At 25.5% G+C, this 13,939-nt stretch overlaps 3 protein-coding genes across 3 annotated transcripts, besides 2 other annotated features; 2 read left to right on the top strand and 1 right to left on the bottom strand.

The window, feature by feature from the left end:
- Positions 1–5: 5 nt before the first annotated feature.
- Positions 6–1,775, bottom strand: EHI_078190 (uncharacterized protein; the record flags this gene model as incomplete). The annotated part of the gene is made up of 1 exon (XM_646899.2): positions 6–1,775. One exon carries the CDS (start codon positions 1,773–1,775, stop codon positions 6–8), a length of 1,770 nt encoding a protein of 589 aa, XP_651991.2.
- Positions 1,776–2,470: 695 nt separating this feature from the next.
- Positions 2,471–3,265, top strand: EHI_078180 (uncharacterized protein; the record flags this gene model as incomplete). The annotated part of the gene is made up of 1 exon (XM_646900.1): positions 2,471–3,265. One exon carries the CDS (start codon positions 2,471–2,473, stop codon positions 3,263–3,265), a length of 795 nt encoding a protein of 264 aa, XP_651992.1.
- Positions 3,266–3,435: 170 nt separating this feature from the next.
- Positions 3,436–9,175, top strand: EHI_078170 (protein kinase domain containing protein; the record flags this gene model as incomplete). The annotated part of the gene is made up of 2 exons (XM_646902.2): positions 3,436–3,901; positions 3,957–9,175. The coding sequence occupies 2 exons, from the start codon at positions 3,436–3,438 to the stop codon at positions 9,173–9,175; spliced, it is 5,685 nt and encodes a 1,894-aa protein (XP_651994.2).
- A 1,052-nt stretch (positions 9,176–10,227) lies between these two features.
- Positions 10,228–11,120: a repeat region.
- Positions 11,111–13,939: part of a repeat region that runs on past the window's edge.

Below are 13,939 nucleotides of genomic sequence, written 5' to 3'. Positions count from 1 at the left end.
TTTAATCAATTTAGATTCTCAAAATCAAATTCACTCAAATTTGGTTTGATTTTTGGGATTTCTAATGCTTTTGATTTATCCCAATCATTATAGAGTTTGAGTGCTTTTTCATATTCAGCAAATGCGGCTTGGCAATAGACCTTCTTCATGACTAATAATTTATTTGTATCTCCATCACAAACCAAACGAATAGAAGTTATCTTTTCATCAATAGAAGCTAAAACAAACCGATCTATGTCTTCACCATTAACACCAAAGGAAGCTTGTCTTTTATATACGTCAACTTCTGTTTTATCAAAACGAGCCCAATTAAGATGGGACCTTCTTGTAAAAAGAAATTTATATAAAATGAAATGATGAAAGGCTTGACGGACATAATAATTCCAATGAGTAAATAATGTAAAGAACCATTTTTTTGTAAGAAATTCAACAAATAATTTAATTCTTGACTCTCCAATAAAATAATAAGATGAATTAAATAACATAATGATAGTTGATGTAATTAATTGAAAGTGGTCAGTTTCAAATATCTTGTCTAATGCTCCAATAAACGAGTCAAGAATAAAATCAGTTGTACAAAATCGCTGATGTTCAATTAAAGTATTTAGCCATTTTGTGAATGACTCAATCATAAAGTCACATTGTTCAATATTATAAACATTGGTATTATGAATAATTTTAATAATCATATAATCTAATATAAAAGGATAATGTAATAACACACATCTTTTATCATTTTCTCTCATTAATAATGAAGAATGTTCACTAATCTTTTCAATCCGTTGTTTAACATAAACCTCAATAAGTTCTTTTAATCCAAATATTTCTCCATATAATTCAAAGTCATATCCTTTTAATGAATAATATACAAATTGTCCATAGTAATAAAAAAATGTCATAAAAAAATCACTGGTTGGTAAAAACAATTCCATCCAATTCTTTTTTAATGAAAAATATTGTTCTTGTATATTATTTTCATCTTCATCTAATAAATCAAACATATCATCAAATCCAAATACTCTTGGAAATTGTTTTTTAATTTCTTTCATTTCATCATTATTTTGACATTTCTTTAAACCCAATTCAACAATATTATCATCTCTTATTAATTGTAATAATTCTAATCTAAATTCTGGTATTTGAAAAAATGTGTATGCAATATATTGTGGAAAGAACTGAACAAATATTGGAGAAACATTATTCTCAAAAAAGAATTGATCTTCTGCTCCAATTTCAACTCCAAAATGAGCTGATAAACGTTTTTGTTTCTTTGTCATATTTTCATCTTTTGTTTTTCTTACTTCTTCTAATGGTTTTACTAATACTTTTGATAATACAGATAATCTTTTTTGTTCATTAAGTGTCATTAATAACGAATTTTCTTCATCATGGGAAGTTTCATTAAAATCATCTCTATTTATTACTCGTGGTGATCCAACTCCATTTTCTCCATCACCTATTTGAGAAGGTTGAAATTCTTTATTACCTTCTCTTGGTGAAATAGCACTTTGAGGTAATGCGTCTTTAATCATAATATCAACCTTTTTTCTTTTTTTTTCTGGAGTTTTATCTAATCCTTTAGAATCTTTATCTTTAATATCTTTTTTCTTTTCTTTTTTTTCTGTTTTAAGAGGCTTTAGACGAATTTCCATTGAGCCATATAGAATTAATTGTTTTTCATTCATTAAATTATTCATTGTATAGAACGTATCATATAATAAAAATTTAACTTCTTTTGCTTTTTCAATAAACTGACTTTTATTAGAATCAGTCATAGCAGGATTATTAATAATAAGATGATGTGGTTGTATCTCACTCCTAATCTCATATTAATATTTTTGATAAACATACAGTATTGTTGAAAGAATACAAACCTTAATAATATTACAATTAACAACTTATAGAATACATTAGGTAATAATAATTGATCTATCCCTCTTAATATATCAATTAATAATCTCCAAATATCAAAAAGATTAGTTAGTATATTCATTTGGTCTTCAACATTGTCAATTGGGATTTGTAAACTGAGAATGGAATGTAAAGAAATTAATTCCTTCTCTAATTTTTTTAAATAAGTTTTCATAATTGAGCCTTTTGTTGGAATTAATTTATATTCTTTTTCAAAATTTATCATTTCTTTCTTTAATTGTTCACTTATTTCATGATAACTAATTTGTCGTTTAATTGTTTTTCCCATTCAACAAATTCTTTTTAAATAATTAAGTTTTTTTCAAAATAATTAATATCTTCCTTTCTTAGTATTATTTCTTTTTGAGCTTTAACTGTTCGTTATTCCTTACGCTATTTATTTTATAATTATTTTTTATCTAAACTTTTTTGTGTTTTTATATCTTATTTAATTATGTCTTATAACACGGAAAAATTGTAGTAAGAAAAGAAATATAGAATGTTAGTGATAAGAAAAAAATAAAGAAAAATTAAAAGAAAAACTAAAAAAGAGAAACCAATGTTTACGCCACTTTCAAATGAATCACAGAAATATTACCATTTTGAAGTAGAAAATGATATCGCAGATAAAATAAGAAAAGGAAATCTTCAGATAAAAAAAGAAAATAATGTTATTAAATTAATATTACCAAACGAAGAAATTGTGTTAACAGCTTTAAACTCACATGAAAAGACAATATTTAAATCTCAAGAAGGTGTTGTTCCTCCTGTTTATGATAAACTATCAATCATTGGATTTTATATACAACAAAAACAAAAATCTATTCCTTTAACAAAAACAATAACATCATCTTTTTCACGTCAAACTCAACAACCTCAACAACATACACAATCTGATTTAGATAAACAAAAAGAAAAACAAAAGAGAGAAGAACTATTGAGAAAAGAAAAAGAAAAATTAACATTAACAGTGATAAATACACATGCTTCTCAAGACAAAAAAAAGTCTCAACACTCACAAGAATCTATCACTAATAACCAAGATGTACAACACTCTCAAAAAGAACCTAAATCTCCAAAAGAACCTAAATCTTCTTCTCGTCATTCATTAAAACATACTATTTCTCCTACTTCATCAAAACCAACTCGTCATTCAATTCAATTAGAACTTTCTGAAACTGTTAAAAAGTTAAAAGAAATACAATCAATATTTATTGAACAATTAAACAAGGATCCATCCTCAATAGATAAAAAACACATTATCCAACTTAAAGAAAAACATTTGAAAGAATTTAATGATTTAACAAAACGGTATGAAGACTTAAGACAACAATTAAGTCATCTCTCTTATTAATAGATTCAAAAATTTTTTAGATGAAATATTTTCTTCTTTTGTGAATGGAGTTTAAAAAAAAAAAAAAACGAGAAAAATAATCTTTAAAGGGGTAAAACTAATAATAATAAGAAAAATATAATAAAATATATCTTTCACTAAGAAAAAAAAACTAACAAATGTATTGAGATATGTCAGCACAAGTGAATAAACATATCAAAGGAATTACTAAAGTCGATAATAGGACGTCTCATAAAAGTAAAAGTACATGTACATTTAATGAACAAACAAGAAATGCTACTAGTTGTTGTTTATTTGTAAAAACAAAAGAAAATGAAACAGAAGGGGAACAATGTACGATTGAAGGAATTCCTTTGTTTGTTGAACATTCATTTCGATTTTTTGAATTATCAAGTAAAATAGAAAAAGAAGTTCCACCTGTTCCATTACAATATTTAACTTATGACACTGCGTTATTATGGGCATCAGAAAATATGTCAAAGAATTTTGTTGATTTAGTTAAGATGTATAAAATGGATGGAAATGCTATTTCACGATTAAAAATGCAGGATCTAAGAAAATATAAATTCAGAATTGTAGAATGTGATACTGTCTTAAAGAAAATTAAAGCGTATTTCCATATAACTAATTTTGGAAGTTTGTTAATTATTATGATTTAAGACATTAATGAATGTTAATACTTATTGGATAGAAAGGTTATTAAAAAATCAAGGAATTGATGACAGTGATTTACGTCAAATGTATAAATATATTGATAATCACCATAATGGTAAATTGATACCATTTAATTCAATGGATAAAAAACAAGCTTCTACTGTAGCATTTTTAATTATTAGGAATTATTTATGTTCATTTGATGAAATTATATCAGAAACATCATTTGGAGAAATGATCAAATTTTATCATGATCATATGAGGGATGATGATGATTCATTTGTTAGATCATTTGATAAAGTACTTCAGACTTGTCTTACTCCATTACAATATAATGTTTTAATAAGAACTCTTAGATTTATGTTAGTAATAATGAATAGTAGAGGAAGTGTATTTGTTCATTTTCAAGATGTATTTAAGAAGACTATGTTTTCATTAATTAGTCCTATATCATTAGATATGGATTTTACATTTTTATTAATATTTTATTCATTGAAATCACGTAAACCAACAAATTATATTAAAATGAATTTATTTCAATTAAATAATAAACTACTTTATGGAGAATATATTATTAAACAATTTGATGACATTCTTATATCAGATAAAACTTATACATTTCATAAACAAATGAATGATGTTTCAACAAAAGAATGGGAACGTGGACGTATTTATATAACTAATTTTCGTGTTTGGTGGGTTCCAAATGATGAAGAATGTTTTCAAAGAAATACAAGACTGCTATTATTATCATATATTCCAATAAGAAGTATTATGGAAATGAAATCATTTGATAGTAAAGAAGATATTACAAAAGAGAAAAAAGTATGTGTAAGAATGTATGATAATCTTTTACGATTATTTCTATTTGCATTTCAAAGTATACAACAATTACAAGACTTTAGAGATGAATTACAAATGGCTAGCGTATTTGAAGATAATTATCCAATTGATGATGTGGAATGTATTTCATATGAAATACCATTTAAAAATTATGGAGAAAAAAAGATAAATAGAAATGGAATTCATATCAATTCAAATGAATTTAAAGTATTTAAAGAAGAAGAAAATGAATATGTTATTCCATATCAATTAAATAATGTTGATGAAAATAAAGAACTACCTAATATTAGAGGATGTATATTTTTATATAAACATTCTAATGGTTGTACAATTTGTAGATTAAGTTTATCAAAAACTGTAGATAAAACAAAATCATTTTTCTTATCAACAATAGATGAAGTTCAAAAAAAATATCATGCGATCTATCTTAGTCCACAAGAAAAGAATGATTCAATGATACTTAAAACAAGTGATGAAGTTAATATTATTTGGAATAAAATTGTTGATAGTGCAAAGAAATTTACTGAAACAACTAATTTTAAAGAAATAACTACAATATTTGATGAATATATTAAATATATATCAATTGTCTTTAATAATGTTTTCTCTTTATTTGTTAAAGTTAAACTTGGAGAATCTATTATGCTTCAAACAAGAAGAGATAATGAAACAGAATTACCATTATATTCTTCATTAATTCAATTTATTACAGATAAATATTATTGGACTTATAATGGGTTTGTAGAATTAATATTTGTTGAATTTATACAAAGTAATTATTTCTTTTTTTGTAATAATGGAGAAATTTGTCCTATTCCTCATTCTTTTTTAATATTTATTAGAATTATTTCATTATTTGTTATGACTATTCCATCTGCATTTGAATTTTCACAACAACTTCTTAATTATTTAGAACTTATTTGTATGTCAGGAAGATTAAGATTTAATGAATCACGTTCACAAAGATCAATTGTTAGATTATTAGTTATGAAAAATAAATTAAAAAATCAACGCTATAACTCTTCAACAAATGTCAGTCTTATAGATATGTATAATGAGAATTTATTTAGTGTACAAAGTTTAGTATTATTATTTCTTAAATGGATGAATGTTGGAAAAAATTGTAATTTTCCTTTAAATCCTTCTATTCAAAATCTTGATTTACAAAATAAAGGAATTATTGCTTTACCTGTCCAAGAAAATTTAAAAGAATGTCATCAATTAACTCAATTAAACATAAGCCAAAATCATCTTATTACAATTCCTTCACAAATTACTGAATTATCACAATTAAAAGATTTAAATATATCAACTTGTTCTATATATTATATTCCTTATAATTGTTTCTCTCAATTAACTAATTTAACATCATTAGATATCTCTGAAACATCAGCTATTAATTCTGAATTAATCAAATTTCCTTCATTTTCATTTCTTACTAAATTAGAATATCTTGATATTTCTAATCATTGTAAAGCATCAGGTGAATCAATATATCTTGAATTACCTTGCTCTTTACGTACATTCATTGCAAAACAAAGTCTTCAAACACTTCCTGATTTATCTAAATTAAAATGTTTAGAAAAATTAGATATCAGTGATAACAGACAATTAAAGTTAAATGCTTTAGCTGAAGTATCCTCATTAAGAACTTTTATTTGTAGGAACAGAACTACTTCAACATTTCCACAACAACTATTTTCAATTAAACTTCGATACCTTGATTTATCTTGTGATAAAATTGAACGATTACCACAAGCGTTTTATAACTGCATTACATTAGAGAGTCTTAATTTATCAAACAATCAAATATCAACTTTATCTAGTCAATTATCAATGTTAAAAAATTTAAAGACATTACTTATTGATAATAATCCATTAACAAGTAAAATCACTTTAAAACCAATTCCTAATAGTATTCCAATGTCATATCCATGTTATGTTCATGTATTTTGTACAAAAGGGTTTTATTCAATATTTAAGAAAATGATTAAAATGAATAAGAAAAGTAATTTTGAATTTGTCTCAGAAATAAGTGCTAATTCAACAAAACCACAGTTGATATTAAATTTTGTTGATGTAGAAAAAACTGTTATTCCATACGGTATGGCTAATGATGATTTGTATATTATTCATCAAGAAGTAAAAGACCAAGCTGGATTAATAACTCATCATATATTGTCAAATGAAAAGAAATACTATTTCATTGGAGAGAAAAAAATGTGTTGTTTATTAAAGAAAAGAAAGTGTAAGAGAAGTGGGACTATTGGTAGTGACGTAGAAATTATAGATGCTGGACCTTCAATGGTTGATAAATTAGTTAGTTCTATTAATTCAGAACTTAATTATAAAAAAGAAATTAGACGTATTGGAATGGAATTATACCAAACCCAATATGAAGAAGTTACATTGACCACTAAACAAATGATTCAATTGGTTAAGTTTTATAACAGCAATTGTGACCAAACAACATTAGATGAACTAAGTAATATTGGAGTAATTTTTGATTTAAAGAAGACTGAAGAAGGAATTAGTGAATGTGTTAAAAAAGGTTCAGAGTCTTGTCCAAAAGGAAGATATATTTTAAGACAAGTATTTGATAAAAAGAAGAACCTTGTGGAAAAAGAGTTATCTAGTTTCAGACCATTAAGAGAGTATTTTGAAAGATTAAATAAAATGACGAGTGACGATATTATTAATATTTGTAGAATATTGCAAACACATAATGCATTGTTTATGATTTATCCTAATTGGATTAATGAAATGGGAATTACTGCTGAATCAGAGAAAGTTATTGAAAAATTAAAAATCCCTGTTGAACAGCCTAAAAGGAATAAATTAAATTGGAAAGTTGGAGCATCAGGAACTAACAAAAGGTGTTCATTAGCAGAAACAGGATCTTTAAGTAAAAGAAGAAGTGAATCTTTATCTCCTGATGAAGGAGGAGAACGATTGGCATCAAAAAAAGATATTTTTCCAGTTGTACTACATCCATCAATTATTAAAATGAAAGAAAATGCATGGCCTTTACATTCAAAAAATGAAATGGAAATTATGAGAGAATTTGTTTTAGGTAAGCCATGCTATTTAATGTATATGCAATTAATTGGGTATTTACTTCTTATTGGAATGGAGTTATATGATAAAATATATAACGATGCAACAATATTAAAAGATGAACGATATTCAACTACCTTTTTAATTAAAATACAATATTGTGATGGAAGAATTAGTATCAGTATTAGATATAATACAAGCTCTGTTAGTCAAGTTAAGATATCTGCTGATATAATGCAATCAATAAAAAAGGCTATCAACACTATTGCTGTAGCATCAAATAATACTTTGGAAGAATATGTTGGATGTACTGAATGTATTTTAAAAGATGAAAAGAAAATTGATGTGGTTCCTGTCAAAGAAATTAAAGAAGCAAGGAAAGAAGGAAAAACAGAAATATTATTCAATAAACAACACTCAGTTATGATTGGGACTTGTGCATTGGATATTCTTTTAAATGAAATGGAAAATAGTTCTATTGTACCTTTATTTGAATCTAAAGATATGGATATTAAAGAAATGAAAGGGTTTGGAGGAAGTGCTAAAGTTAATAGAGTCATAGTTAGTCATAAAGAAGAAATGGCATTTAAAATGTATACATTTAATAATTATGATAAAGTATCATTAAAAATTGGATTAGGATCAACTGCACATCTTGTTGCTTTAAAAGTTGAAGAAATGATGAAAGAATTAGAGGTATTAAAATTAACAAGAGGAAGTTCTATTAGACATACTAAATATATTCTACAACTACATGGAATTTGTTTAGAGCCTTTAGGAATACTTGTTGATTATATGGGAGAAGGCACATTACAAAACTATATTGGAATTAAAAGTAATGAATTACCAATGACTATGGTTTTAAGATTTGCTAAAAATATTAATAATGCGTTAGACGTTCTACATTCAAGAAATATTATTCATCGAGATGTTAAAAGTCCTAACGTTCTTCTCAAATTTAATCAACAACATCAATTAATTGCTGTACTTAGTGACTTTGGACTTTCTGGTCCTTATGATGAAAATGAACATTGTATGGTTGAAAATCCGTTATGGCTTCCACCAGAAGTACTTAATACTCATCATTTTCTTACAGCATCAGATATTTATGCTTATGGAATTATTTTATGGGAAATGATTACTAGAGAAAAGCCTTTTGTTGGTTGTAAGTTTATGTCTGAAATTGCAAATAAAATTCGAGCAGGAGAAAGACCACAATTTAAACCAAATATTCTTATTGATAATTCTTTAAAAGAATTAATTGAAATGTGTTGGTTAGAAGACCCTTCGAAAAGACCTTGTTGTTCTCAAATTAAGAAAGTACTACAAAAAGTTTCTAAAAATCTACCGCATTAAAATTTATGTTTTTTTATTATTTTTTGTTATTCTTTCTCTTCTTCATTTATTCTAGTCTTCTATTATTTATTATCTACATTCACCATTCTTATATTTTGTTTATCAAATAAACAACTCTGCTCTTGTTTAGTTGATAAACAAAATGTAGATATTTAGTTTGTTTATTATTTAATGTTTATCTATTTTTATTTTATTTCAGCTTTCTTTGAAATATTGTTTCTTCTATTTTTAGTTTCCTATTCTTAACAATACCTTTGTCTGTACATAACTTGAGGATTTCATAGTACTTCCTTAATATAGCCAATATTCGTCTCAAATTAGTTTCAATGTTGTTTTTATTTTACCGTTTCACCTAATTATTTCTTAGATTTATTTGTCTTATTTTAAATTATTTTTTTTTTCAATAGAGTTTAAATAGTTTGTAATAAACTACTAATTTACTCTTTCTTCATTTCTATCTTTTTTCTCTCTGCAATATTATTCTTGTCTTTTCTTATTTCTTCTGTTTTGTATTGGTATCATTGTATCTCTTCAACTTACTTTTTGTAAATCATTTATTTTTCAGGTTATTCTCTGTTTTATCTTTTCCTATTTTTCCTATTCTTCATCTCTTCCTTCTTTATATTTTCAAAAAACCTTTTGTATAGTTTCAGCTCAACAACGTAGCACTAAAGTCTCTTCCATTCAATTATTTGTTTTTTTTCTCGGATTTTTGTCTTTGTCACACTCTTCTTTTCTAAAACGTACAAACTCTTGTTATGAAAATTGGTTCAACGAAAGTCTGAATAGTACCAACACCTTATTCGTTTTAATTTATTCTAAAACTAGATAATAATTTTCAATAAAAGAATATGTTCTATGAAGATAATATAAAAATAGTAGAATTTGCTTTAAATGGTTGTGTGAAATCCTTTATGAAATATAGGAAATAACTAATCTCCATAATCCAAGACACTATATATAAAAATAATAGAAAATAAGGTAGTGTAAATGATAAAGTAATAGTTATGTTACGTGTCATACAAATTTGCTTAAAAACTTTTTTAATTAAATAATAAGTAATTAATTAAGTATTAATAGAATTAGATTCTATTCTTCCTGGCTCAGGGGAGACTAATCTCAATGAGTCTTCTTCTAGCAGCTCTACGGAGTATGTTTGGTTGTGATTGAAGCAATATTCCATGACATCCATCATGTTTTTTATGACAAGGTTTTTTACTTCTTTAACAATGTCAATTTCAATTTTTAATTCTTTGATTAGTCTGATACTTTCTTTATTTACTAATCCATTTATTGAGATTATTACTGGTATTATTCTGACATCTTTTAATTTTTCTATTTTCATTAGCCTATTCTTTAATTCCTTATACTTATTTCTTTTCTTCCAATATTCTCAATTAATATTGTGATATTCAACATTAGTCATATCAAATAATAGATTATTTTTGTTCTTTTTATCTAATACGTATATATCTGGTATTTTGTGGTATTGTCCATCACTTTTAGGCATTATTTGTTTGTTCAATATCATTGTGATGTCTTTATATTTGAACACTGTTTCATATGGGGGTTTTTTATATTGATTATTTATTGTATATTTTCTTATCAATCAATATTATAATGCCTATATTGTCATGTTTCTCCATTTGTGATTTTTTATGATAAATACAAGATAGTAGAATGTGTTCTACTGTTGTAATCTTGTCTTTACAAAGTGGGCAGTATTTCAATCTTTCATTTTTCATTATCTTTGATTTTCTATACCCACAAAATATTGCACCATCTTGCATTTTAGTTAATTGGAGAAATTGATTTTTCTTAATATTGATGGACTTCCATGCTTTCACTGTAGTAGTTTTATCTACTCATTTTGACTCAAACCATCTTCTAAAATATCCACTAATTTGATGACACTTCCATTTTTTGATGTATTTATCATCAATTTCGTTGTAGATTATTCCCATTTCTTCACTACTTTCTGTCATTATTCTCAAATCATCTATATATAATGTGTGATTTGATTTTGGGAATTTCTCTTCGATGATTTGAGAAATTACATTCATCTGTATGATGAAGAGTAGATTTGATAAGGAATCACCTTGTAAAATTCCTCTATTTAATTTAATATATCATAGATATTCATTAAATTTATAACCGATGAATATCTTCAATCTAGTCATCATACTTTCAATTATGTCAATGATGACACTCTCTACATTAAAATATTTTAATGATTCAATTACACATTCGTGGTTGACAGTGTCATATGTTTTCTTAATGTCATAATATGACTCATCATATTTTGGGTATTTTTCTTCTTTCTGCTGCTTTAACATATAACTATTAATTATTCCTTCTTTAGCAGCTAAAGATTGTAACTTACATCCCAGTTGCTTACTACTTATTTTAAATGATTCACAATTCATGTTAAGTCTTCTGTGAATCTTTTCTTTTAATATTGATGTAAATACTTTCATAATTACATTTGTACAACTGATAGGACGATAATTAGTGACGTCGTTCCTATCACCTCCTTTGTGGATTAATAAAGTTCTTCCACTTATCATGTCTAATGGGATGTTTTCAGGGAAGTTTAACCATTCATTGAAGATATTGAGAATGGTTCTCTTAATGATGACATTCTTTTCAAATAATACCCATATATAGTGTCTATTCCTGGTGCTTTCCAGTTATTTATTTTCATTAAACTTAAATTTAATTCATTTATTGTTATTATGACATTATCATAATTGAAATATCTTTCATTCCACGAGGTGATTTGTTTTATTTTCCAATTTTCTTTATTTAATATCACCTGTGTTTCATATAACGATTTCCAATATTCTAAAGTAATATCGTTATTTGGGTATATTTCATTTTTTGTTTCTTCCATATTCTAATTTTCTTATTAGAATCAAACATTATTTTATTTGTATTGATTCTGATTATTTCATCTTTATTAAATTTAATTCTTTCTTTGATCATTGTCATCATATATTTTATGTACTTTATTCTTTCTAGTGCTTTAACTTTTATTCCTTCTTCATTATTTTCTTTTAATTTCATGATGCACTTGATTCTGTACCATTTCCTTCCCTTGACCAAATCTTCTAGTCTATTGATTTTCTTTAGGATTTCTTTTATTTCATCAAATTTGTCTCCTATTATTTTATTTTGGAGATAGAGGTGCATAACCATTGAAATCCTCTTCATATCATCTTCCACTTCCTGCATTCTGCTTCATAACCATATCCATCTATTATTAATTTCCATTATTAATCGGTCAGCTTCTTTTCTTTTCCAGTAGTAATTAATGTTTGAACATTTTTCTACTTTCATTTCTTTTATTTTATTGATGAGAGTGTTAAGATATTCTTCATCAATTTCAGTAGAGTTATTCTTTAATATGATGTTTTTTATTATTGAATTACACTCTACTCTTCTTTCTATTATATCATTTACTTTCACTTTAATGTACCGTTTAGTGCTTTCTTTTATTTTATGTGACATTTTAATATATTTAATATATTCTTTTTCATTATTGACATTGATGTTTATTATTTTTATTATACTTTCTATTTGTTCCCATCTTAATTTCTTATATAATTTCTTATTTAACCAATTAATTTCAAAACAATACAACACTTCAATTAAAATTTGATTTCTTTGTTTTGTTGTATTTCTTGTCTGATTATCATCTCTAGTTTTTTTTTTTGACAATCATGCTTTTCTCTTCTATTTCCACTACTGTCTTTTTATAGGAGTAGTTTCGTTCATCTTCATCGTTCCTGATGACGCTTTCCTCATTACTGGTTGTGCATTTATCACAAGTGTCATCATTTTCTTCTTCTCTATTTCCTTCTGTGAGATAAAATTTTCAATATCATCTTGTTGTTTTGATATTATTTGTTTTTGTGTCTCATTTTCTTTTTGTGTGTTATCTAATTCTTCTCTTGTTATTTCTGCAATTTCTTGGTTTTTAATTGCAATTTCTTGATATTCAGAGCTTTATTTTTCTTTATCTCTTATTTCACTTTTCAGCTCCTCAACTTTCTTCTCAAGTACTTCCACTTTTTTCTCTAACACACTATTCTTCTTCTCCAGTAATTCACCTTTTTTCTTCAGCTCTTCAGCTTTCTCCTTTTGTTCATCCTTTTCCTTCTGTAACTTCCCTTTAGTGGATTTTAGACTTCGAATGGTTTCTTCTTTGTTATTCATTTCCATGATTTTCCTTCCTTCTATCTCATTTATTGCACCGTGTAATTTTATATTTTCTTCTGTTAGTTTTTCATTTTCTTTCTTCATTTCATTATAATTCGTTTGTACCTTCTTAATTTCTTTTTTCATATTTTCATTTTCTTTCTCAAATTCTTTTCTAATTATTTCTTTTGCTTTTTCTATCATTTCTTCTGAGATGGTTTGTTCTTCTTCCATTCTTTCCATTCTATATTCTTTAACTTTTTCTTCTAATTCATTAATTTGATTTTGAAGTGTGAGTATTTCATCTTTATCATTTGCTTCCTCTTTTTCCCTTCTTTATTTACTATTTCTTCTTGTGTTTTCATTGTACTTTGTTTGTTATTTATTATTTTTGCGATTTTACATCTTTCATTCATTTTTTTTTTTTTGTTTGGATTTTTGTTTTTAATTCTTTCTTCAATTGCTTTAATGTCTTCTTCTTTCCATCCTTTTGTTCTTTCCTTAAACTCTTCTTTATTTTTTTTTTCATTTATCTGTTTCTTTCTGATTGAATATACTTCTTGG

This window comes from Entamoeba histolytica, genomic scaffold (assembly GCF_000208925.1).
Source record: "Entamoeba histolytica HM-1:IMSS scf_1104750517485 genomic scaffold, whole genome shotgun sequence".
NCBI classification, from domain to species: domain Eukaryota; phylum Evosea; order Mastigamoebida; family Endamoebidae; genus Entamoeba; species Entamoeba histolytica.
The sequence above is the reverse complement of the archived record's forward strand: the minus strand, read 5'-3'. Positions and strand labels throughout refer to the sequence as shown.